The following is a 25,164-nucleotide window of genomic DNA, read 5'->3' as shown; positions in this document are numbered from 1 at the left end:
TTTCCGGGCCTCGGTGACCTCATCTGCAAAATGGGGATGAAGACTGGGAGCCCCACGTGGGGCAACGTGATCGCCTTGCATTCCTCCCCCCGCCCCGGTGCTTAGAACAGTGCTTGGCGCATAGTAAGTGCTTAACAGATACCATCGACGACATTATTACCCCAGCACTTAGGACAGTGCTTGGCACGTAGTAAGCGCTTAAACAAATACCACCATCATTACTAAGAAACCAAGCGGGTGGCAACTCGAGGTTGTGGTTGCCTACTATGAGGCGGTGGATTTCTTGACCAAATGTGGGGAAATTGTCCGTGCCCCCAGGCAGACGCCAAGCGGGAGCACCCACCCTGCTCTTGCTTTAATAATAATGACGTCGGTATCCGTTAGGCGCTCGCTATGGGCCGAGCACCGTTCTAAGCGCCGGGGGAGATAGAGGGTCATCGGGTCGTCCCACGTGAGGCTCACGGTTAATCCCCATTTGACAGATGAGGGAACTGAGGCCCGGAGAAGTGAAGTGACTCGCCCACAGTCACCCGGCCGACAAGCGGCAGAGCCGGGAGTCGAACTCATGACCTCTGACTCCCCAGCCCGCGCTCTTTCCACTGAGCCACGCCGCTTTAGACTGGGAGCCCGTCGTCGGGCAGGGATGGTCCGCTCCAAGCGCTCAGTCCAGCGGTCCGCGCGTAGTAAGCGCTCGATACGTACGACCGGAGGACAGCGCAGACCCACCTCCCCCGTCACGTGAATCCGACCCGGCCCTCGGTCGGGGACGGCCCCTGCGGTGCCAGGTCGGACGTCCCGCGTGGGCGGGCACCGACGCGCCCGAGTCCCGCCGTCCTATCTGGCGGGGGGGGGGGGGGGGGGGGCCGCTAGCCCAACGGGCCGGCCGCGCGGGACGGGCGCTCCCCGGCTCCGACCGCGCTCCAGCCCGGGCGTCCGGGGGAGACGGGCAGACGGGTGACCGGCGCCGAGACGGGGGACGGGGCACCGAACGCCGCGGGCGAGTCGCGGTTGAGTTACCGCGGCCGCCCGCCCCGAGGCGAAGGCCGAATGCCTTCTCCGCGGGAGCGGAAGCTCCGTTTCTCAGGCGGTATTCACCCCGCTCCGTCCTTTCCCTTCAAAAAACCTCCGCCGGCCTCCCCTCGCCTCTAAGCAGCCCTCCAGATTTCCCATCTCCCGTTCCATCTTGGGCCGTTCCCTTCTCCCCAGCTCGTTCTTCTTCTCTTCTAACGGTATTCAAGTACTTACTAGGGGCCGGGCACCTCCTGAGCGCCGGGGCAGGTACCGGCTGCCCCACGTGGGGCCCGCGGTCTCCACCCCCCTCCCGCAGTCGAGGCGACCGAGGGACGGAGAGGTCTAGCGGCCCGCCCGAGGTCACACGGCGGACAGGCGGCGAAGCCGGGCTTAGAGCCGGCGTCCTCCGACTGCCGGGCCCGGGCTCCGTCCGCTAGACCGCCCCGCTCTGCCGTGCGGCGGCTTCGCCCCCGAAGAGGAATCCAGCCGGGATCCGAGGGAGGCCGTCGACCAAAACGGGGCCGTGCGCGCGGTGGATGTCGAATCGCGGCATTCGCGTTTATTGTCCCCCTTGAAATAAAACCGGCAGAGACTCTTCCCTTTAAAGACCGACGCCCGGGCCTAGGGAGTTCCCGCAAAACGTCCCCGAGCCCGCTCCGTCGGACCGCCGCGGGCCCCGTGGCGTCCGGCGGGCGGTCGGTCCCGGAGGCTCGGCGGAGGCGGCCTCAGCCTTCCACCCGCACGGTCGAGGACACCACGCAGACCTGCGCGATGTCGTCGTATTCGTAGGTTCTCTTGAGGAACGTGTCGGTCAGCCTCAGCCCGGAGACGCTCTGGGGGACGGAGGGGAGACGGAGAGGTCGGCGGGGCGCCGCGTCCGGCCTCCGGAAGCCAGAGCCGAATCGCGAGCTGGGGGAGGCGGCGGGGCCCGGGGGACGGGGGAGGGGTCTGGGAGACCCAGGGGATCTGGGTTTTGATGCCCGCTCGGCCCCGTGCCCGCCGTGGGGCCCCGGGGAAGTCACTTGACTTCTCCGTGCCGAAGTCCCTTCCACGGTAAAACGGGGATTCGGCGCCTGCTCTTCTCCCTCCTCCTCAGACGGAGTCCTCTGTGGGGCGGGGACCTGGTTCTCTCGTATCTACCCCGGCACCCGGGACGGCGCGCGACGCGCTTCCGTTAAAAAAACCCAAAAACTACTTCTTAACGGCCTTCCTTAAGCGCTCACTACGCGCCGGGCGCCGTACTAAGCGCCGGGGTGGACATGAGCAAATGGGGCCGGACGCGATCCCTGTCCCGCGCGGCCTTCCCGGTCTTGATCCCCACCTAACGGATGAGGTAACCGAGGCACGGGGAAGTTAAGCGACGCGCCCGGGGTCTCGCGGCAGACGGCGGTAGGGCGGGGATCCGAACCCAGGCCCTTCTGACCTCCAGGTCGGTGACCTGGAAGCGCTGCCGCTCCGTTAGAGGCTCGGGGCGGCCCGTTCAACCCCAAGCCGCGAGGAGCCCGAAATCCCGAAACCGTCCCCCTCTGGCCCCGCTGCGGTTGCGGGGCTGAACGCATCTCACTCTGTTTCTATAATAATAATAAGGTTGATGGCATTTGTTAAGCGCTTACTATGGGCAGAGCACCCTTCTAGGCGCTGGGGTAGATACAGCGTCATCAGGTCGTCCCACGTGGGGCTCACAGTGTTTATCCCCATTTTACAGACGGGGTAACTGAGGCACGGAGAAGTGAGTTGCCCAAAGTCACCCAGCTGCCAAGCGGCTGAGCCGGGATCTGAACCCATAATAATAAAAACAACGTTGGTATTTGTTAAGCGCTCACTATGTGCCGAGCACCGTTCTAAGCGCTGGGGTAGACACGGGGGAATCAGGTCGTCCCACGTGGGGCTCACGGTCTTAATCCCCGTTTTACTGATGAGGGAACTGAGGCACCGAGAAGTTAAGTGACTTGCCCGTAGTCACACGGCTGACAAATGGCCATGACCTCCGACTCCCAAGCCCGGGCTCTTTCCACTGAGCCGCGCCGCTTCTTTTTACCGCCTCGTCGACCCTCGTCCCCGTCCGCCCCGCCCTCGTCCACGGACAGGGAGCCCCCCGGGGCGTCCCGGACGGGGACGGAGGCTCACTCCGGGGACGCCTTCCCCGCGGTCGCCCCGGGAACGGCGGCAAACCAAGGCGCCGGGCGCCGAGCGGGGAGGGCCGGCTCCTCCGGCCAACGGCGGGGGCTCGCGGGGCCGGGGCTCCTCCTCCTCCTCCTCACCTGCAAACCCTGCACGGAGGACAGGAGGGTGAGGGCCAGGTGGAGCGACGAGTTGGGACTCAGCTTGCCCAGCTGCCGCCCGGAGACCCCGCACCAGTGGATGGACTGGGTGTTGCACATTTCCAAGACCAGGTCCATGGTCCTCTCGCCGCTGAGGAGAACGGAAACACGCGGGCCAGTCCCGCCGGCGCCCGCTCCCTCCGGCCCCGGCCCCGGCCCGCCGGCCCCCCTCGGGCGACCCGCGAGGCTCCCGGCCCCCGCCGCCTCCCACCGATTTTCCTCTTCACCCCCGGCTCTCCCGTCTGTCCGCGGCCCCCCCGCCCCCCGGGGCTCCGTGAACGAGCCGCCCCGGGCCGCCTCCTCCCTCCGGGTCTCGGCCCCCGGCGCGGGGGGTCGTCGACCCGTGCCCCTGCCGCTCCCCCCTCCCCCGGGGAGACCGACCCGGTGGGGACGGCGAGGGGAGGTCCGCCCCCCGACCGAGGCCTCGCGCCCCACGGGCCCGCCGGGCCGCCCCCGCCCCCGACGTCACCTGCAGTTGGTTATTTTGCAAGTGATGTGGAACGGCTCTTCCAGGGTGACCGTGTCCGGTACGGTCTCCAGGGACAGCCGCACGTCGCCGTAGCCCGGGGCCTGCGCCGACGGGAGACGGCCCCCGTCACCTCCGCCCCCGCGCCCGGCCCGCCCGTGCGGATCCCGTCTCGGGGAGGCCGGTGCCGTCCCCTCCCGCCGTCTCTTCGCCCCGAGGAGAGGGGCCGGGGGGCCGTCGCCCCGTCGCCCCGCCGGTCCCTGTCCCGACCGAGCCCGGAGGGGGCCGGCGAGGACCCGGGAGGGAGGGGGCCGGACGGGGTGCGGGTCTCCTGGGGGGACACACCGTGCCCCGTCCCCGTCCCTTCTCCGGCCCCCGCTCACCATCCTCTGGAGCTGGCTGGTCTGAAGCCTTCCCCGCTCTCCCAGGTTGGTCTTCCACACGATGTCCAGCTTCCCGATGACCGTGACGCCCTTGATGACGCCGGCCTTTTCGGCGAACTCCTGCTTGGGTTTCAGGCAGTAGAGATACTGGCGCGTGTCCGAGGGCTGCAGATACGTCCTGGCCCCGAACGTCGACACCCTGAGAGGGAGAAGAGGCCGCCGTCGCCGGGCGCCCGTCGCCGGCCCGCCGCGGGCGAGGTCTCGGGCGCCGGGCCTCTCCGGATCTCCGTTGCTCGTCGGGGGAATGACGATTCCCGCCTTCCTTGCTCCCTTACGGGATCGTGGGGAGGGTGGAAAGGAGACGGGAGAAGCAGGGCGGCCTGACCGGCAGGCTCCGCCACCGCGGGCGAGTCGCTTCGCTTCTCCGTGCCTCGGTCACCTCATCCGTAAAATGAGGATTAAGCCCGTGAGCCCCAAGCGGGACGGGGACCGGGTCCGACCCGACTGGCCCGTATCCACCCCCGGTGCCGGGTACGGAGCCCGGCACGGGGTAAGGGCTCAACCGATACCACCAAGAGGAAAAGGAAACCCGGGCCTCCCCGGCAAGCGCTCGATAACTACGGGTGACCGACCGACGGGCCGACGACGGGCTCGAGGAACCGAGGCGGGCCGGCCGGGGCCGGGGCCTCGCGCCTCCTGCCCGGCGGCCTGCGCCGCGTCCCGCCGGGCCCCCGGCGTCCTCACCCTCGTCCGCCGAAGCTGGCGGCGTTCAGCTCGGTGACGTTGTACATGACGGAAGGCTCCAGGGAGACCTTCTCCATGAACATGGGCGACGTGGTGATGTTCTGGATTTGAGCTTCGAGGAAAACCTCGTCGGTCTGCGGGGGCGGGAAGAGACGGGGGCCGGCTGCGGCGGCGCGCCGGACCCGGGCCGGCGGCCGCGGGTTAGTTCGGGGAGGAGGCCGGCCCCCATCAACCCCCCGGTGCGATTAGTTCAGCCTGCAAATCGAGGCGACGGCGATTAATGCGAGAAAGCCGGCAGCGAGCGGCCCCCGGCGCGGTCCGCGGGAGCAGAGCGGTCGGGCCCCGGCCGACGGCGGACGGGGGGGGAGAAGCCGGACTGGGGATCCCGAAAGCGGACCTCCCCCGCACCGAGGGAAAAACAAAAAAAACGCCCCCAAAACCCAGGTGGGAGCCCAGAGGGGGCTCGGTCCCTCGGCGGGGAGCGTTCCGGCCCCGGGGCGGCCGGCCCGTACCTCGCTGCGTCGCCGCGGGTCCCGCGGGCGCTCCGATACCCTCGCCCGGGGTTCGCTCGCTCCGTGATTCCCGAGGACGACCTCGGCCCCCACGCGGGGGCCGGGGGCGGCCGGGACGGGCGAGGCTTCTAGCGCCGAGGCTCCATCGAGATTCGCAGGCGAGCGAGAGGCCGGCCGGGGGCCGCTCTCGGGCCGGGTCATCCGCTCTCACCCCGCCCGGGGGAACCGAGGGGCCAGAGGGTCTCCCGGGCCTCGTCCCGGAAGCCCCGGGGGCCGTCGGCCCCCTCGCCTTTCCTCACCGAGGGGCCCCGGTGGGCGTCCCGCCCGTCCACTCTCTCGGACGCCGCCGCGCGCCCCGTCCCCGAGGCGCTCGGCGGCGGCGAGGCGCCGACCGCCAGCTTGGGTTTAGGAAGAGCCGGGTGGGAGCGAGGGAGGGAGAGAGAAAGAAGCAGCCCGGTGGGGAAGCACGAGTTGGTCGGAACGGTCGGGCGAGCGGGAGCGGAACCGCGGAAGCCGGGGACCCAACCGGAGCCGCCGGGGCTCGGGCCCCCCGGCCGGCTCCGAGGGGACAAGGAGACCGGGGGGCCGCCGATCCGGTCGGCTCCCGACTGCCCCACGGAGAGGAGGCGGCTCTTCGACCCGTCTCTCCGGGTCGACCGTGCCGAGCCGGCCTCTCGCCGCCCCCGGGGCCGGGCGGGCGGCCGGTCGGGCGGTTAGGCCGGCCGGGACGGTCGGCCCGGGGCGTCGGGTGCCCCCGACCCTGAAAGGGGCAGGGCTCCGTCTCGCCTCTGGAATTTGGAAAGGCGACTTCTCGGTTTTGGCGGAAGGCTGCCGCGGGACCCAGCTTCGCAACCAACTTTGCTTTCCCACCCTGTTTTTCCAGAGATGTTAACGGGCACGGAGGTGATTAGAAGACACCAAGGAAAGCAGACTCATCGCTAATAAAGTAAATAAAATTACCACAGAACTGAGGTCGCTCTAATGGGAAAATAAAAAAAAAAACAAAACACAAACAGAAAAATCCGCGTTAAATGTTAACGGAGGAGGACGACGACCAACTTCCGCACAAAATGCGCCCGGGCATTTTGGTCCCGTCTAGACGAGACGGCGTTAGCGCCCGAGAGAGGAAAGAGAGATAGACGGGCACAGAGGACGGAGGGGACCCGGCCGCCTCTCGGCGGGGGGACGGACTCCGGGGAGGGACAACCCGCGGAACCGGGTGGCTTCGGGCGCCTTGTACCTCCTCGAGGTCCCGGACGCTGGGACCTGACCCACTTTCTGCCCCGGCACCCCGCGTCCCGCGCCCGGAGGCGGACCGACCGTCGGCCCGACCTGCTCATCCCCGCCCCAGACCCACCTCCGGGTCACCTTTCTGGGCCTGCTCACCCCTCTTTCATATATCTATAGATCCATATCGATCTACATGATGGCGTTGGTTAAGTATTTACTACGCGCCAGGCACTGTAGGAAGCCCTGGGGTAGATACGACACGTCAGCTGGGTGACTTTGGGCAAGTCACTTAACTTCTCTGCGCCTCGGTTACCTCATCTGTAAAACGGGGTTGAAAACCGTGAGCCCCACGAGGGAAAACCCTGATCGCCTCGTCTCCCCCCAGCGCTCAGAACGGTGCTTTGCCCATCGGAAGCGCTTAACAGATACCAACATTATTATAAGCGGGTTGGACAAAGTTCACCGTCCCACATTGGGTTTAACCCCCGTTTTACCGATGAGAGAACTGACGTCTAGAGAACGATATTAGCGACGGTCTCCGTTAGGCGCTTACTAGGTGCCAGGCACTGTGCCGAGCGCTGGGGTGCGATAAGCAGATCGAGCTGGACACAGTCCCTGTCCCATACGGACCTCTCGGTCACAACCCCCATTTTAAAGATACAGGCACAGGAGAAGCGGACTTGCCCGAGGCCATACATCAGACGTGGCGGAGCGGGATCAGAACCCACGACCTCCCGCGTCCCAGGCCCGGGCTCCAGCCACTACACCGCACTGCTGCCCTTTTTCCAGGACTCTTCAGCTTTCCCTCGAAAATGCTATTTGGGGACAAAGTGACCTCCCGTCTCCCGCCTCTCTCGCGCGCGCTTGGATTTGTACCTTTTATTCACCCCGAGGAACTTAGGTCCCTGTCCAGAATTGATTTTAACGTCCGTCTCCCCCTCCGGACGGTAAGCCCGTGGAAGGGAGGGAACCTGTCCCCCAACTCTGTTGTACCGTACTCTCCCAAGTGCTTAGAACAGTGCTCTGCACCCAGTCAGTATCGCTGACGACGACGACGACTGTTCGAAGGATCGATGAGGCCAAGGGGCTCACACCTCCTGCCCCGAACACGACCCGGCATCAGCAAGGTGTTCGACGTCGGTGAGCCGAGACGCTCTCGCCCTGAAATTTGTTAGAGCCCGGGCTTGGGAGTCTGAGGTCACGGGTTCGAATCCCGGCTCTGCCACTTGTCAGCTGTGGGACTCTGGGCTAGTCCCTTCCCTTCTCTGTGCCTCAGTTCCCTCATCTGTAAAATGGGGATGGAGACCGTGAGCCTCAGGTGGGACGACCTGATTGCCCTGTATCTGCCCCGGCGCTTAGAACACTGCTCCGCACATAGTAAGCGCTTAACAAACACCAACGTTATCATCATCATTCCTGGGCTGCAGGAGGAAATCGGCGAGGTAAGGTAGGTGCGGGGAGCCGATCGAGTGTTTTCATGCCGAAGAGTCTGTCTGATGCCGGGCGGGATGGGAGACCACTGGGGGGGGTCTTGAGGAGGGGGCGGATGTGGACTGAACGTTTATTTAGAAAAATTATCCGGACAGCAGAGCCAAGTAAGGACTGGCGTGGGGAGAGACGGGAGGTCAGCGAGGAGGCTGCGGGCTCTAAGCTCGCCTCTAGACTGTAAATTCCTTATGGGCGGGGTGCGGGCCTGCTAATTCCGCGGTACTGTACTCTCCCGAGCGCTGAGTACACTGCTCTGCACATAGTAAGTACTCAATAAACACCACTGACTGACTGATGTAGTTGTCAAGACGGACAGGACAAGTGTTTGGATCGATGTGTATGTATCTGTGATTCTACTGACCTATTTTGATGGTACTGATGCCTACTTGTTTTGTCTTGCTGCCCGCCTCCCCCTTTTGGACCGAGAGCCCATCAGTGGGCAGGGATGGTCTCTATCTGGTGCCCAAGTGTACATTCCAAGTGCTCAGTACAGTGCTCCGCACACAGTAAGCGCTCAAGAAATAGGATCGAATGAACGGTCACCCCGCCCTGGCTCCCCGGAGAGGCAGCCCTCCCCCTGCTTCCTTCCTTCTCCCGACCCCCGATTCCCCGACCAACCCCTCCCTCCTCTTGCGTGCTGGGGTATTTCCCGCCAACGTTGCCTGGGCGAGGAGCTCCGGATCGGCCCGGCGCCCCGATGTCCGGGGAGAGGACGGGGCCGCAGCGGAGACCCGGCTTCCCTTCCGTTCTGAACAGGGGTCCTGCCGATCCCGGCGGTCTCCCCGGAAGGGGAGAGGCGGTCCCGGCGGCTGCTCAGTACGGGTTCGCGCGTGACAGTCTCCGCGCAGCACCCCGAAGAACGGCTACCCTTCTTCAGGCTGATCTCCGAAAGCCATCGGGGCTCTCGGCGTGGCCGTCTGGATCCGTGGACGGGATTTACCAGACCTGTTACCATTATGGCTATTGATTCCTCACCTCCAAAGCCGGTGAGGGGTACAGGACAGTGGCCACGGAAAGGAGAGTCAGGCTCCCCGACCAGGCAACGAGGTGTTTCGAACCCAACGTCTCTGTCTCAGAGATGCGGTCCACGGTCCGGGAACCGAAAAGTGGAAGCGGAAGCGATCGATTCGCCGAGCCCCGGGGTCCCCGTCACCGATCCCGGATTGAACGGACACTGGCTTCCCACCGATAATTAGCGCGGCCAAGTGATCCGTTCATCTGAAAGCGGGGGCGGGGAGGAATGCCTGGTTTTCCGTTCAACAGATTGAGATTCTGCCTTTCCAACGAAAGCCGTCCCGCTCCGCCCAATGGCTCCGAAGGCGCGACGGGGCGGGGGGGCAGCCGACGCTTACCTCGGCGTTGTAAAATTTGGTTTTCACATCCAGGGGCTTGAGAACCTGGTGAGAGGAAAGAACCGAGATGAGCGAGACGGCTCTCCTTCCCGATACGCCCCGTCGCCGGCCGGAGCCGCGGCCCCCGAGCTCCTCTGCGCATCGAACCCGGCGCGGCGCCTTCCCGGGGAGAATCGAGACCAACGAGCAAGGCCCGGCGTCGATCCGGGGCGGATCCTCTCCCGCGCTGGCCCGGCCGGGCCGAGAAGGGCAGGCCGCCGCGGCCGCCGGCTCCGCACCTGGAACTTGAAGAACTTCCTGAAGTACATCTTCTCTCCGCTCTGCGTGGTGTAGCTGACCGCACAGACCAGGCTGAAAGACAGGCGGGGCATTCATTCGTTCATTCGACCGTACTTATCGAGCCCTGACCGTGTGCAGAGCGCCGGACTAAGCGCTCACCGACCACCCCTGAGCCGGCACGTCTGAAGTTTCCGGGGAGGAAGCCAAGCCAACCCTGCCACTTCATCTGAGAAACCGAGCTGTTTAACGTGCAGGATGCCGGTCCCTCTAGATCTCTCAGATGCTCACACGATCAGTGGTATTTCTTGAGGGCTCTCGGGGCACCGAACACTGTCCCGAGCGCTCGGGAGCGGGTGATATGGTAAAGCTGGTAGGCACGGTTCCCACCCGCGGTTAGGGATGTTTTGGGCAAATCCCCCCAGAACACCGACGACACTAAGGCCGCATTTTTCGAGGCGACCTCACGCCACGTATCCCCATCTGACAGGTTAGGAAACAAACCCAGAGAGGCCAAGAGACGCCCCCCAAGGCCACGCAGCAAGCCGGGGCAGAGCTGGGACTGGAACGCCTGCCCCTCCACTCGGGTCCTTTAACGAATAACTGGGGTATGTCGAGCGCTTACTACGTGCCAAGCACCGCGCTCAATAACAACGATGATAATGTTGGCATCTGTTAAGCGCTTACTGTGTGCAGAGCGCCGTTCTAAGCGCTGGGGGAGATACGGGGGGCATCAGGTCGTCCCACGTGAGGCTCACGGTTAATCCCCATTTTACGGACGAGGGATCCGAGGCACAGAGAAGTTAAATGACTCGCCCACGGTCACACAGCTGACGAGGGGCAGAGCCGGGAGTCGAACTCACGACCTCTGACTCCGAAGCCCGGGCTCCTTTCCTCTGAGCCCCGCTGCTTCGATACCGAGGGAAAACCTAGGAAATCAGATTGGACGCAGTCCTGTCCTCTAAGGGGCTCAGAGGCTAATGAGGAGGGAGGCCAGGTACCGGATCCCCACTTCACAGACGAGAAGTTGAGTGACTCGCCCGAGGTCGCACAGCTGACCCGTGACGGAGCCGGGATCCGATCCCAGGACCCGGGACGCCCGGGCCCAGGCTCTTTCCGCTAGGCCACGCGGCTTTCCCCGAAAGCCCGCCGCCTCCCCGGAGGCAAGAGTCGGGGAACAGAATTCCTTACATGTGCGTCCCGATTTCTTTCACTTCGTGGTGGATGACGTCGTCGATGCAGCAGTCCGGTCTGAGCTCGGCCACGGCAGAACTGGACGCTGAAAGGTTTAGACGCTGGGAGCTCGTCTGCAGGTCGGCCTGGAGAGCGGGGGAGAACCAACACCCCGCCCCCGAGTTACAGGAGACCCATTTCGGAAACGTCTTCGGCCGGAAAGGACTTCAGCCTCCTCCCGCTTATCTGACCGTCCGGATTCCCCCTCCTCCACCCCCCCCCCCAGTGCTGTCTTCACGGGCAACGGCTGCCTCTGAGGAAGCAGCGGGGCTCGGTGGAAAGAGCCCGGGCCGAGGAGTCGGAGGTCACGGGTCCCGATCCCGGCTCCGCCAGCCGGGTGACTCGGGGAAGTCACGTCGCCGCCCGGGGCCTCGGTGGCCTCGTCCGGAAGAGGGGGATGAAGACCGTGAGCCTCGCGTGGGACGACCCGATTACCCTGCGTCTCCCCCAGATGGAACGGTGCTCGTTCTTGGACGTTTCTAGTTCCCCGTTTCTCCGGTTTCTCGTTCCTAGAGCTCAGAACGGTGCCGGGCACAGGGTCAGCGCTTAACCAACACCGACACGACTGCCTTCGCAGAAGCGCGGCGGGGGCAGCCGGGACGGGGCCGGACCGCAGCCACGCGCAGCGGAGGCCGGGGGGCCGTCACGCTCCTCGGCCGTCCGGAGGAATCAAGCGCCGCGCTGACAGCCGGACCTTTAAAACCAAATCAAAGGACCCTGCGGCGGCCCCCGCCGCAGTCCCAGAGAACTCTGAAGGGAGAAGAGCTGCCCCCGGGACGGAGGAACAGGTGGCGGGCATCACAATCGGGGTATCCGTTCAGCGCTCGCTCTGCGCCACGCGCTCCGCCGAGCGCTGGAGTGGACAGGAGCGAATCGGGTCGGTTCCCGTCCCGCGTGGGGCTTCGGAGGCTTAATCCCCGTTCGAGAGAGGAGGAAACCGAGGCCCGGAGAAACGAGGCGGCTCGCCCCGGGTCGGGCGGCAAGGCCGGGATTTGAACCCGGGTCCTTCCGACTCCCAGGCCCGTGGCTCTCCCGGCCGGGCCGACCCGGGGCCGCCTCCCGCTGACGGCCACTCACCTTGACCAGGATGTCTTTGACCATCTGGCTGCTGTCGTTGTGGACGCTGATGTAGCTGGAAAAGGTCTCTCCCAGGAAGATGTTTCTGCCAGAGAAGAGAGGTCTGTAGGCAGAGTCCGGTCCGGACGGCAGTTCCGAGCGCGCGGGGGGCCTCGGCCCGGTCGAGACGCTCGGGCCCCCGAGCTCGCTCACTTGGGGAGCCCGATCCGGGCCGTCCCTCGCGGGGCGTGACGCGCGAGAGGTCGCCACCGCTTCCCTCTGCCGGGGCCGCCCGTCTCCCGCCTCCCCGGACGCGCCGGGGACGGCCCCGATCGGAGATCCGCGGGCGGACGGTGCGGAGGTTCGTTGGGGGGGGGGGGGGGGAGGTCCGGGGGGGCGGCGGCTTCCCGTTTCCGAAACCGGGTGGCCTCGCCGTCCGCCGGAGCCGCCCGCTCCCGCCGCTCCTTCTGCGGAGTGGGCCCTCTCCGGTCCGCGGGCGCCGCGCGAGCGGCGGGGGACGGCTTCGGCCGACAGCCGGCGCCCGCCGCGATGCCGCCCCAGGTCTCCGGAGCGCTCCGACGCGCCGGGGGAGCGGGCGGGCGGCCCGGGGCTTTGGCGGATCGGGAGCTGAGGGAATTCGAGAGAGAGGAGTCGTCCCAGACAAACCCTCAACGCTCCCGGACGGAGGAGGACAGCGGTCGGTCCAAAGCTGCAACGTTAAGGGGCGGGGGGGAGGCCACAGCGGTCCTGGGTGGCGACTCCGTCCCGGCCCTCGCACCCGGCTGCGTCTGCTGGCGAGGTGCCGCTTTGATCGGTCAATCGATCAATCGCTGGTACTTACTACGCGCTCACGCCGAGCTTTCGGCCTAGAGGGGGAGGCGGACATCGTCGTAAATCATTCAGGGTACCTAATTGCAAGGTATGTACATACTAATCACCATAATAAGGATGTTGGTATTTGTTAAGCGCTCACTATGTGCCGAGCACCGTTCGAAGCGCTGGGGGAGATACGGGGGTCATCGGGTCGTCCCTCGTGAGGCTCCCGGTCTTCATCCCCATTTTACGGATGAGGGAACTGAAGCCCAGAGAAGTGAAGTGACTCGCCCACGGTCGCACAGCTGACGATAATCAAAATAATAATGATGTTGGTATTTGTTAAGCGCTTCGAAGTGAAGCCCGTCATTGGGCAGGGACTGTCTCTCTGTTGCCAAATTGTCCATTCCAAGCGCTTAGTACAGTGCTCTCACATAGTAAGCGCTCAAATAGTACTATTGAATGAATGAAGCGACGTGCCCACAGTCACCCAGCTGATAATAATCCTAATAATAACGTTGGCATCTGTTAAGCGCTTCCTCTGTGCCGAGCACCGTTCTAAGCGCCGCGGGAGATAACGGGGTCATCGGGTCGTCCCACGTGAGGCTCACGGTCTTCATCCCCCCTTTACGGATGAGGGAACTGAAGCCCAGAGAAGCGGAGTGACTCGCCCACGGTCACCCGGCTGACGAGCGGCGGAGCCGGGATCCGAACCCATGACCCCGGACTCCCAAGCCCGGGCTCTTTCCGCCGAGCCACGCTGCTTCTCTCGAGTGCCGGGGGGGGCCGAGGGTGGCCCTGTTATTCTCTCCCCGGCCCGCAAATCCACCGTGGACCAGAAACCCGGCTGGAATCACCCGCCCCTCTAATTTCTTTCCAGCTCAACACCCGACACCTTTTAGGCACCTAGTCATCAGTCAGGCAGAGCCGACCTCAGCACCTGTTCGTCTTTGGATTTACGTGGATGAAAAGTCCTTCATCTCGCCGCCCTGCCCAACTCCCGTTGGGAACGGTTTTAATAATGTAATAATAACGTTGGTATCTGTTCAGCGCTCACTATGTGCCGAGCGCCGTTCTAAGCGCTGGGGGAGATGCAGGGGAATCGGGTCGTCCCACGTGAGGCTCACGGTCTTCATCCCCATTTTCCAGAGGAGGAAACCGAGGCCCAGAGAAGGGAGGCGACTCGCCCAGAGTCACCCAGCCGCCGAGTGGCGGAGCCGGGATTCGAACCCCTGACCCCGGACTCCCCAGCCCGGGCTCTTTCCGCGGAGCCGCGCCGCTTCTCTTCCTCGCCGGCACCCACTGAGTGCGAAGCAGGGCACTGAAATTCCCGGGAAAAATCCGCCCCCGCCCCGCCGGAGGGGCTCCCGGCCCACAGCGTCGTGCTTTCTCCCGCTCCCCGGGTCGCATCGCTGTGCCTTTCCGTCTCCCGCTTTCTGCCGTCAGATCGAGTGCGGGGACGGTGCCGCTCCTCCGGACGCCTCGCGCGACGCCCCGCACCCGGCGCGAGGCGCCCGGCCGAGCGGGCCGGCCGGGGGGGCTTCTCCTCTCCCCGGGTCCCCGGTGTCCCCGCCGCCCACCCCCAGGCCCCCGGGCCCGGCCCCCCGCCACTCGCGCCGGACCGAGCCCGGACCCCCCTCTGTTCACCCCCCCCCCCCCGGTCGAGGCCGACGTCGGGGCTCGGCGCCGGACCCTTGGGCCTCACCCGAAGTTCTGCGGCAACGTGAGCATCTCGCCCAGCGTGAGGATCTCGGCCCCGGCGACGGTGGAAGGGTCGTCTCTCATGAGGCGATCGAAGAGGTCGCCTGCGGGGACAGAGGGTCACGCGCCTCTCGGCACCGCTCCCGCGCCGGCTTCGGGGGAGCGACGAGCTCCCGCGACGGCCGGGATCTTTAACGGGCGGCGCTCGGATCCCTCGGCCTCCCGGGGGCGTCCCTTGCTACGGGAGCGGGAGGGATGACGGAGATCCGGGCCGTCCGGTCTGGGACGGCCGGGAAGAGCCGGGGCTCGGGTCGACAGCAGCGGGAAGACGGGGGGGGGGGGGCGGAAAAGATAGGTGGCGTTCGGCGTATCCCGGGCCCCAAGACGAGATCGGGGGGGCGGCCCCCGGAAGCGGGGGCGGCAGGACCGAAACCAACGAGAGGAAACTCTTACTAATAATAATAACAATAATGCCGGTATCGAAGCGCCCACTGTGTGCCAGGCACCGTTGTAAGCGCTGGGACGGAAGGGGATCAGGTCGTCCCGCGTGGGGCTCACGGTCTTCATCCCCATTTTAGAGATGAGGCCGCCGAGGCCCGGAGAAGCGACGCGACCGGCCCCGGGTCACCCAGCCGGCAAGCGGCGGGGCCGGGATCAGGACCCACGACCTCGGACTCCCCGGCCCGGGCTCTTTCCACGGAGCTGCTTCTCCAACGCCGCTTCACCCAACGGGTGGGGCGGGGGAGGGGAAGTCCCGCGGCCGAAACTCTCTGAAGATACCCGTTTCCGAGACGGGCGTTGGGCCGCGAGACCCCTCACGCCCGTCTCTACGAGGACGCCCCCCCCGGGGGTTCGAAACCCGATGAGCCGGAGGCGTCGCGGGCTCAAAATCGAGGCTCGCGGAGCGGGGCGCGCCCGGGTCGGGGGGGGGGGGGACGGGGACGGGGACGACGCACGTACCTGGCAGGTCTTTGTCTTCGCAGGTCACTGGGATATTGGTGAAAAGCGTGGGCTTGGTTAACCTCATCACTGCAAATTCAGAAAAGCCAGAGGGAAGAGTCAGTGACGATTCCGGCAGCTCCGGTCGGGTGATAATGTCGGTAACGGCGGCGTTTGTCAGGCGCCTACTATGTGCCCGGCACCGTCCTAAGCGCCGGGGGAGATACGGGGTCATCGGGTCGTCCCGCGTGAGGCTCCCGGTCTTCGTCACCCCTTTGACAGATGAGGGAACCGAGGCCCGGAGAAGCGAAGCCGCTCGCCCGCAGTCGCCCGGCTGGCGAGCGGCGGCCTTCGAACCCGTGACCCCGGCCTCCCGGGCCCGGGCTCTTTCAGCCGCTCCGGGCCCGGTGACGAGCCCCTCCCGATGACACGAAGCAGCGCGGCTCGGCGGAAAGAGCCCGGGCCCGGGAGGCCGGGGTCACGGGTTCGAAGGCCGCCGCTCGCCAGCCGGGCGACTTTGGCCCAGTCGCTTCGCTTCTCCGGGCCTCGGTTCCCTCCTCTGTCAAATGGGGATGAAGACCGTGAGCCCCACGTGGGACCCCCTGCTCACCCTGTATCCCCCCCCCCCCCCCCCGGCGCTTAGACCGGCGCCTCGCACGGAGTAAGCGCTTAACGAACGCCATCGTCGTTATTTTTATTATATTATTCCGGGTTTCGGCTTGCTCTTCCGTTAGACTAATCGCCCCGCAGGGCCGGTATTTCCTGGGTAACCTCAGGCCCTCGCGGAGTCTACAGGGGCAGCACGGCCTAGCGGCTAGAGCCCGGGGCCTGGGAGTCGGAAGGTCACGGGTTCCAATCCCGGCTCGGCCACTTGTCTGCGGTGAGGCCTTCCTCGGGCAAGCCGCTTCCCCGTGCCTCCGTCTCCTCGCCTGTAAAAACGGGGACGGAGACCGTGAGCCCCACGTGGGACGGGGGGTCCCGTCTGATTGGCCCGTCTCCACCCCGGCGCCCAGTACGGCGCCCGGCACGTAGTAAGCGCCTAACGGATACCGTAATTATCACCCTCATCCTAAAGGGAGCAGATCGGGGCGACGCGGGACGGGGAGGGGGAAGAGGAAAGGAGGGCGCAGTCAGGGAAGGCCTCCTGGAGGAGACGGGGCCCGCGGAAATCGGTCTCGCGCAGCCGACTAGCAGGAAAACCAGGTTCTCCCGGCGGAAAGCCTTTCGGGCTCAACGCCAATATTCAAAGCGGACGCTCCGCTGCGGCCAGGGAGGTTCCGCCGGAGGAAACGCTCGCTAAAGACCCCTCCCCCGAAGCCCGTTGCACCCGGCGCCGTGACCCCGGGGGCGAATGACCCGCGGGCGCCGACGTGCCGTCCCCCCCCGGACGGGAGCCGAGAAGCCGGCGGGGCTCCCGATCGGACGACGTCCCCGCTCGGGCATCGAGCGGGGTCGGGGGGCGTCCGCGGGCGTCTCAGCTGGAGCTGGGCCGGCCGGCGGCCCCACGGAGGACGCCGCGACCCGGACGCGGAAAACCCCGGCGCTTCCCGCTAGGATTTCGGGGTCCGATTCGAAACCCGGGGCCACAGCGGGACCGTCCCCCGGCCAGGCGCGGCGGCGGGTCCGGATCCCGCCCCCGGAGACGACGGGCGGCCGGAGGATCTGTCCCGGGGAGGGCGGCGCCTCTCCCGTTCGTCCGATGGTATTCACGGAGCGCTTGCTACGTGCGGAGCACTGGGCCGAGCGCTCGGAACGGACGGGTCGGCGACGGACGGAGACGGTCCCCGCCCACTGACGGGCTCGCGGTCCGACCGGGGGGAGACGGACGGACGAGGACGATGAATAGGGTCGAGGGGAAGGACGTCTCGGGAAAAACGACGGCGACCAAACGGAACCGAGGCGATGCCCGTCTCACCGACGAGATAAATAGGGTGACGAAGATACAACCGGTCGCGCGGACGGGCACGGTGCCGAGGGGGACGGGAGGAGCGGAGGGAGACGGGGGGGGGGGGGAGAAGAGGGTTGAGCCGCGGAGAGGTGAAGGGGGGGGTAGAGGGAGAAGGGGAGCTCCGTCTGGGAAGGCCTCTCGGAGGAGGCGAGTCTTAAGTAGGGTTTCCAAGAGGGCCGAGTGAGCCGTCCCTCGGGGTCCTCGCCGCTTCGGCTCGGGCCCCGCGAGGGGAAGGGGCCGGAGGACGGCCCGGCCGCCGGCGAAGCCGCGCGGTCCTCGCCCTCCGTCGCTCGGGTCCCGGGACGCACGCGATCGCGGCGGCCGGCGGCGGATCTGCCCGCGGAAACCTCCGGCCCCGACGGGTCACTCTCCCTCTCTCGCCGGACCGTCCGCTCCAAGCGTTCAGGCCGGTGCTCGGCACGTAGTGGGCGCTCAGTAAAGACAACGTTATCGCTGTCGTTCCCGTCCGTCGCCCCCGATGGGACCGACCGGGAGCCCCGTCGCTGGGCAGGGACGGCCTCCGTCCGTCGCCGAACCGTCCGTCCCGAGCGCTCGGGACGGTGCTCCGCACCCGGCGAGCGCCCGGTAAATACTGCCGAATGACCGACCGAACGAACCGAGTCGCCGAGGGTCACGGACGTCCGACGCCGCCACCGGCCGGGGGCGTCCCAAGGTGGGGGCGGGGTGACGACACGCTGCGGAGAAGCAGCGGGCGGGGTCGGGGCTCGGGGGTCAGGGGTGGCGGGTTCGAATCCCGGCTCCGCCGCCTGCCGGCTGGGCGACCACGGGCGAGTCGCTTCGCTTCTCCGGGCCTCGGCGACCTCGTCTGGAAAATGGGGGGGTTGGGGGGGGGGGGAACGAACTGTGAGCGCCCCCGGGGTGGGACGACACGATGACCCTGTATCTACCCAGCGCTCAGAACAGTGCTCGGCACATAGTGAGCGCTTAACAGATACCGACATTATCCAACGGAGCCGGCGGACCGGACGCGATTCTCACACCCGGGTCCGGGTCTCTTTCGGCCTCCCCCCGGGGCCGCGGCCTAGAGAGGCGGCGCGGCTCAGCGGAAAGAGCCTGGGCTTCGGAGTCGGAGGTGACGGGTTCGACTCCCGGCTCTGCCACTCGTGGGCTGTGGGACCGTGGGCGAGTCGCTTCACTTCTCTGGGCCTCAGTTCCCTCATCTGCAAAATGGGGATTAACCGCGAGCCCCCCCCGCATCTCCGCCGGCGCTCGGCACGTAGCGAGCGCTTAACGGATACCGACGTTATTATTATTAGAGAAGCGGGCCGGCCCGGCGGGTCGGAGGCCGGGCCGGGGACCCAGAGCGCCCGCTGCCGTGACGCCCCGGGCGAGTCGTTTCACTTCTCCGTGCCTCGGTTCCCTCGTCCGCAAAACGGGGACGAAGGCCGGGAGGCTCCCGCGGGACGGGGACGGCGCCCAACCCGCTTCGCTTCCCGCCGGCCCGGCGTGCGGCCCGGCGCCGGCCGCCCGGCGAGCGCGGCCCACGCCGCGAGGAAGACCAGCGGGACCCGCCGAGCCGGCGCCTCCCGAGCCGGGGAACGCGGCCGTCGGCACGCTCTCTCCCGAATGCTCACTCCAGTGCTCCGCACCCGGTAAGTGCTCCGCTGCCTCCCCTCCTCGCTCCAGTGCTCCGCACACCGTAAATGCTCCGCTGCCTCCCCTTCCTCACTGCAGTGCTCCGCACACGGTAAGCGCTCCGATACTTTTCCTCCCTCACTCCGGTGCTCCGCACCCGGTAAGCGCTCCGATACCTCTCCTCCCTCACTCCGGTGCGCTGCCCCCAATACCTCTCCTTCCTCACTCCAGTGCTCCGCACCCGGTAAGCGCTCCGATACTTTTCCTTCCTCACTGCGGTGCTCCGCACCCGGTAAGTGCTCCGATGCCTCCCCTTCCTCACTGCAGTGCTCCGCACCCGGTAAGCGCTCCGATACCTCCCCTCCCTCACTCCGGTGCTCCGCACACGGTAAGCGCTCCGGTACTTTTCCTCCCTCACTCCGGTGCTCCGCACACGGTAAGCGCTCCGGTACTTTTCCTCCCTCACTCCGGTGCTCCACACACAGTAAGCGCTCCGGTACTTTTCCTCCCTCACTCCGGTACTCCGCACAAAGTGCTCCGATACTTTTCCTCCCTCACTCCGGTGCTCCGCACGCAGTCAGCGCTCCGGTACTTTTCCTCCCTCACTCCGGTGCTCCGCCCCCGGCGAGTGCCCCGAGGCCTCCCCTCCCTCACCCCGGTGCTCCGCACAAAGCGCTCCTATGCCTCTCCTATCCTCCCTCCACCGCTCGGCACGCGGTGGGCGCTCCGATACGTTTCCTTCCTCGCTCCGGTGCCCCGCACTCGGTAAGCGCTCCGACACCTCTCTCCCCCCCCTCGTAGAAACTACAGGAGACGCGCGTGCTGGAGTCAGACTCGTTTTTCCGTTTATTCACTGGCACGTGCGTTTGAAGAAAACAAAACAAGACCTGGGATTTCCCAAGGAAGACGGAGAGATTTCGCCTATCTGGACGCTCGTCACTGAAACGTCAATCACGTACATCAAAATCACCCGGACCGGGGTTTCCGCACGAACAAATTCCGTCTTCCCGATCCGGTCCGGTCCGGCCTTCCTCTCTCCAGAAGGTGCCCCACGCATTCGCGGGCGCGCTACGTCCCGGGTCGGCCACGTCCGGTCCGCGGGCCTCCGTCGCGCATCCGGACCCTCGCCGACGTCTAGAGGCGGCTCGGCGGCGGGAGCCCGGGCGCGGGAGTCCGAGGTCCTGGGTTCGAATGCCGGTCCCCGCCAGCCGGGGGGACCCCTCGGGCGGCTGCCTCCGCTTCTCTGGGCCTCGGCGACCTCAATCCGTCAGACGGGGGCTGACGGCCGGGAGCCTCCCGTGGGACCGCCCGGCGTCCCCGGCGCTTCGGACGGCGCTTCGCGGCGCGCGGCGCAGGCGCTCCGACTCCCGCGTCGGCGGGCGACAGCCATCACAGGCTGAAAACGACCCCGTGCTTCCGCACGGAGAGGTGGATCTCCCCGGCGAGGCCCAACCTGCCCTTGAGGAGGTTCCCCACGTCCTCGCCGCGCGCCAGGTCGCAGAACACCCAGATCTGGCGCGCGGGCCTCTGGATGGTGGCGTTGCAGGAGGGCAGCTCGCCGCGGCGGACCAGCCGGTTCAGCTGCGCCCAGACGTCCTCCAGCGTCTGCCGGGGGCAGGCGGACGGCTCGATGGTCCACCGGGCCCGGCAGCACCACGGCAGCCTCCGCTCCGCCGCGGCCCTCCGCAGCTCCTCGGACGGCGGGGGGGCCGCCGGGCGCGCGGCGCCCCGGGGCCCCGAGACGCTCCAGCGGCGCGCCGGCCGGACGGGGGGTCGCCCCCGGGGCCGGGGATCCGCCGGGCGCGGCGGGAGGGCGCGGTCCCGGGGCGCGGGGGCCGGGGCGGGGGCCGGGCCTGCCCGGCGTCCTCCGGGACGAGCGGCGGCGGCCGGCGGGGCTTCAGCGGACGCGCGTCCGGCCGGCCGGGGAACCAGGGCCTGAACGTCGGCGCCGGGCGCGCGGGGAAGGGCGCCAGCGCCTCCCGGGCCGCCGCGCGCCAGCGGGAGGGGTCCGCCTCGCCCGGCCGGTAATGGAGGAGGACCTCCGCGGTCATCCCGCCCGGGCCGCCGGGCTCTTCGCTCGCCGCGGGGGAACGGCACCTGCGGCGGAGGACGGCAGAGAAGGCGACACGCTCGTTCTCGGGGCCCGGAGTGGGAGGGGGCGCGGGGAAACCGAGGCGCGGGGGGGGAGGGGAGGGGGGGGGGGCTCCGGGATAACGGACCGACCACGACGGTATCCGTTAGGCGCTCGCCGTGTGCCCCGCACCGAGCGCTGGGGTGGACGTCGGGTCGTCGGGTCGTCCCCCCGCCCCCGGGGTTTTCCGGGGGAGGGACCGGAGGCCCGGAGAAGCGCGGCGGCTCCCCCGCCGTCGCCCGGCCGACGTCATTCTTCTTCACCCCCATTTTACAGACAGGGTGACCGAGGCCCAGACGGGAAACCCCGCAGCGGGTTCGAAACGGAGTCGTCACGCCGGCCTCTGCCCCAGCCCGTACTCTGTGCGGAGCGCCGCTCTACGCGCTGGGGGAGATCCGGGGTCATCGGGTCTTCGCCCCCATTTTACAGACGAGGAAACCGAGGCGAGTGAAGAATACCGATGCTGGCATCCGTTAAGCGCTGACTAGGTGCCGAGCACCGTGCTAAGCGCTGGGGGAGACCCGGGGGCATCAGGTGGTCCCACGGGGGGCTCACGGTCCCCATCCCCATTTGACAGATGAGGGAACTGAGGCACCGAGGAGTCAAGTGACTCGCCCAAAGTCACACAGCTGACGAGTGGCAGGGCCGGGATTCGAACCCGGGACCTCTTTCCACTGAGCCGCGCTGCTTCTCTGGGAGCCCCCCGGGGGGCAACCCCGATCACCCTGTATCCTCCCCGGTGCTCGGCGCATAGTGAGCGCTTAACAAATGCCGTTATTATTATTATTATTATTATTATCATCATCAGAGAAGCGGCGCGGCTCAGTGGGAAGAGCCCCGGGCTTTGGAGTCAGAGGTCACGGGTTCGAATCCCCACTCGTCCGCTGGGGGACTGGGGGCGAGTCACTTCTCCGGGCCTCAGTCGCCTCCTCCGTCAAATGGGGATGAAGACCGTGAGCCCCCCGTGGGACCACCTGATGCCCCCGGGTCTCCCCCAGCGCTTAGCACGGTGCTCGGCACGTACTGAGCGCTTAACCGATACCAACGGTGTTATTTTTCTGTCTCCCCCTTTTCGACCCCGAGCCCGTCGTTGGGCAGGGAGGGTCTCTCCCTGTCGCCCAATGGTTCATTCCAAGCGCTCAGTCCAGTGCTCTGCACCTCGGAAGCGCTCAAAAAACAGGACTGAATGGAGTGAAACTCGTCCTCTCCCCAGCGCTCAGCCCAGCGCTCTGCACCTAGTAGGCGCTCAATAAATACAACCGAATGACTGGAGTGAAAATCGTCCTCTCCCCAGCGCTCAGCCCAGCGCTCTGCACCTAGTAGGCGCTCAATAAATACAACCGAACGACTGGAGTGAAACTCGTCCTCTCCCCAGCGCTCAGTCCAGCGCTCTGCACCTAGTAGGCGCTCAAAAAACAGGACTGGAGGGAAAATCGTCCTCTCCCCAGGGCTCAGCCCAGCGCTCTGCACCTAGTAGGCGCTCAATAAACTGAGTGAATGAATACCGTCCTCTCCCCAGCGTTTAGTCCAGTGCTCTGCACCTAGTAGGCGCTCAGTAACACGACTGAATGAACACCGTCCTCTCCCCAGCGCTCAGCACAGCGCCCCGCGCACAGCAAGCGCTCAGTAAATAGTAGCGAGGGAGGCCCGTGGGGCCCTCGGTAAGTAGGACGTGCCCCAGGCCCCGCGGGAGGATTCGAACCCGGGACCGGGCGGCGACGACGCGGCGGGGGGGGGGGGGGGAGGAGGGAGGGAGGGCGACGGGCGGGCGCCTTGCGTTTCCGTCCGCGCGCCTCCCGAGGGGCCGCGCTGCCGTTGGGGGCGGGGGCGGATTTACCTTTGAGCGCCAGCAGGTGCTCCTGCTTGGGCGGGTTGACCTCCATTATGGCCGCCGGCCTTCTGCCTCAGGGACCACGACGGCGGCCGGCGAGGACAAACCAGTTCCGGCCGCCTCAGCGTCTACGGGGGCCGGTGGGGCCAAACTAGTTCCGGCCTCCTCAGCGTTTACGGGGGCCGATGGGGCCAAACTTATTCCGGCCGCCTCAGAATCTACGGGGGCCGATGGGGCCAAATTTGTTCCGGCCGCCTCAGAATCTACGGGGGCCGGTGAGGCCAAACTAGTTCCGGCCGCCTCAGCGTCTACGGGGGCCGATGGGGCCAAACTAGTTCCGGCCTCCTCAGCGTTTACGGGGGCCGATGGGGCCAAACTTGTTCCGGCCGCCTCAGAATCTACGGGGGCCGGTGAGGCCAAACTAGTTCCGGCCGCCTCAGCGTCTACGGGGGCCGATGGGGCCAAACTTGTTCCGGCCGCCTCAGCGTCTACGGGGGCCGCCTCAGCGTCTACGGGGGCCGATGAGGCCAAACGAGTTCCGGCCGCCTCAGCGTCTATCGGAGCGGGTGAGGCCAAACTTGTTCCGACCGCCTAAGAGTCTACGGGGGCCGATGAGGCCAAATTAGTCCCGGCCGCCTCAGAGACTACGGAGGCCGGTGAGGCCAAACTTATTCCGGCCGCCTCAGAGACTACGGAGGCCGTTGAGGCCAAACTAGTTCCGGCCGCCTCATTCATTCATTCATTCATTCATTCACTCAATCGCATTTGTTGAGCGCTTACCATGTTCAGAGCACTAGTACTAAGCGCTTGGAATGGACAATTCGGCAACAGATAGAGACACTCCTTACCCAAGGACGGGCTGACACCCGCCCGACTGCTCGCTATTCATTCATTCAACTGTATTTATTCATTCATTCAATCGTCATTATTGGGCGCTTGCTGTGTGCAGAGCACTAATAATAATAATAATGTTGATATTTGTTAAGCGCTTACTATGTGCCGAGCACTGTTCTGAGCGCTGGGGTAGACATAGGGGAATCAGGTTGTCCCACGTGGGGCTCACAGTCTTCATCCCCATTTTACAGATGAGGGAACTGAAGCACTGAGAAGTTAAGTGACTCGCCCACAGTCACACAGCCGACAAGTGGCAGAGCTGGGATTCGAACTCATGAGCCCTGACTCCAAAGCCCGTGCTCTTTCCACTGAGCCACGCTGCTTCTTCTGCTGCTTCTGCACTGTGCCGAGCTCTTGGACTGTACAATTGGGCAACAAGTAATATTACAATAATTATTAACAGCTAATAATGTTGGTATTTGTAAAGCGTTTACTATGTGCAGAGCACCGTTCTAAGCGCTTGGGGAGATACAGGGTCATCAGGTTGTCCCACGTGGGGCTCCCAGTCTTCATCCCCATTTGACAGATGAGGTAATATTATTATTATTAAGCTTTTGCTATGTGCAAAGCACTGTTCTAATAATAATAATGTTGGCATTTGTTAAGCGCTTAATCTGTGCAGAGCACTGTTCTAAGCGCTGGGGATACAAGGCGATGAGGTTGTTCCCCCGTGGGGCTCCCAATGTTCACCCCCCATTTGACAGATGGGGTCACCGAGGCCCAGTGAAGTGACTCGCCCCCATTCACCCAGTGGCAGAGTCGGGATTCGAACTCATGACCTCTGACTTCCCAGCCCGGCCTCTTTCCACCGACCCGCTTCTCAGAAAACCCTTTCATGGAGGGTTTTCCAGGCGACAAGGCCGGACCGCCCTAAACGAAAGAACCCCCAGATCACTCCTTCTGAAGGTTCCTCTGAAGAGAAGCAGCGTGGCTCAGTGGAAAGAGCCCGGGCTTGGGAGTCAGAGGTCATGGGTTCGAATCCCAGCTGGGCCACTTGTCAGCTGGGTGACCTTGGGTAAGTCACTTCCCTGGGCCTCAGTTCCCTCATCTGTAAAATGGGGATGAAGACTGTGAGCCCCACGTGGGACCACCTGATTCCCCTGTGTCTCCCCCAGCGCTCAGAACAGGGCTCTGCACATAGGAAGCGCTGAACAAATGCCAACATCAGGAGTCCCTCAGCTGCCCTCAGAGAGTGAGGGCAAACATGGCGGCCGAGGCGCTGCCCGGGCCTCCTGCGCA

The 25,164-nt window shown here is 65.8% G+C and overlaps 1 protein-coding gene across 2 annotated transcripts; it reads right to left on the bottom strand.

Annotated features, from left to right (window-relative positions):
- Positions 1–1,658: 1,658 nt before the first annotated feature.
- Positions 1,659–23,558, bottom strand: TRAPPC13 (trafficking protein particle complex subunit 13). 2 transcript variants are annotated; one of them, XM_029070004.2, is made up of 13 exons: positions 23,038–23,558; positions 15,547–15,615; positions 14,591–14,690; positions 12,094–12,178; positions 10,975–11,102; positions 9,786–9,858; positions 9,508–9,552; positions 6,398–6,415; positions 4,926–5,059; positions 4,182–4,380; positions 3,802–3,902; positions 3,273–3,423; positions 1,659–1,844 (listed from the first exon to the last, which is right to left on the bottom strand). In XM_029070004.2, exons 1-13 carry the CDS (start codon positions 23,081–23,083, stop codon positions 1,737–1,739), a joined length of 1,257 nt encoding a protein of 418 aa, XP_028925837.1. In that variant the 5' UTR covers positions 23,084–23,558; the 3' UTR covers positions 1,659–1,736. The 2 variants fall into 2 exon arrangements, with proteins under 2 accessions (XP_028925837.1, XP_028925839.1); XM_029070006.2 differs by lacking the exon at positions 6,398–6,415.
- Positions 23,559–25,164: the final 1,606 nt, after the last annotated feature.

The sequence above is a fragment of the Ornithorhynchus anatinus genome, chromosome 1 (genome assembly GCF_004115215.2).
Source record: "Ornithorhynchus anatinus isolate Pmale09 chromosome 1, mOrnAna1.pri.v4, whole genome shotgun sequence".
Lineage (NCBI taxonomy): Eukaryota > Metazoa > Chordata > Mammalia > Monotremata > Ornithorhynchidae > Ornithorhynchus > Ornithorhynchus anatinus.
The sequence above is the reverse complement of the archived record's forward strand: the minus strand, read 5'-3'. Positions and strand labels throughout refer to the sequence as shown.

Excerpts from the sequence above, each read along its gene's own strand:
- TRAPPC13 (XM_029070004.2), bottom strand. The coding sequence starts at position 23,083 with ATGGAGGTCAACCCGCCCAAGCAGGAGCACCTGCTGGCGCTCAAAG. Across the intron at positions 3,903-4,181 it reads CCAGCCAGCTCCAGAGGATG|GCCCCGGGCTACGGCGACGT; the intron begins GTGAGCGGGGGC and ends CCGTCGGCGCAG. Across the intron at positions 3,424-3,801 it reads TGCAAAATAACCAACTGCAG|CGGCGAGAGGACCATGGACC; the intron begins GTGACGTCGGGG and ends CGTTCTCCTCAG.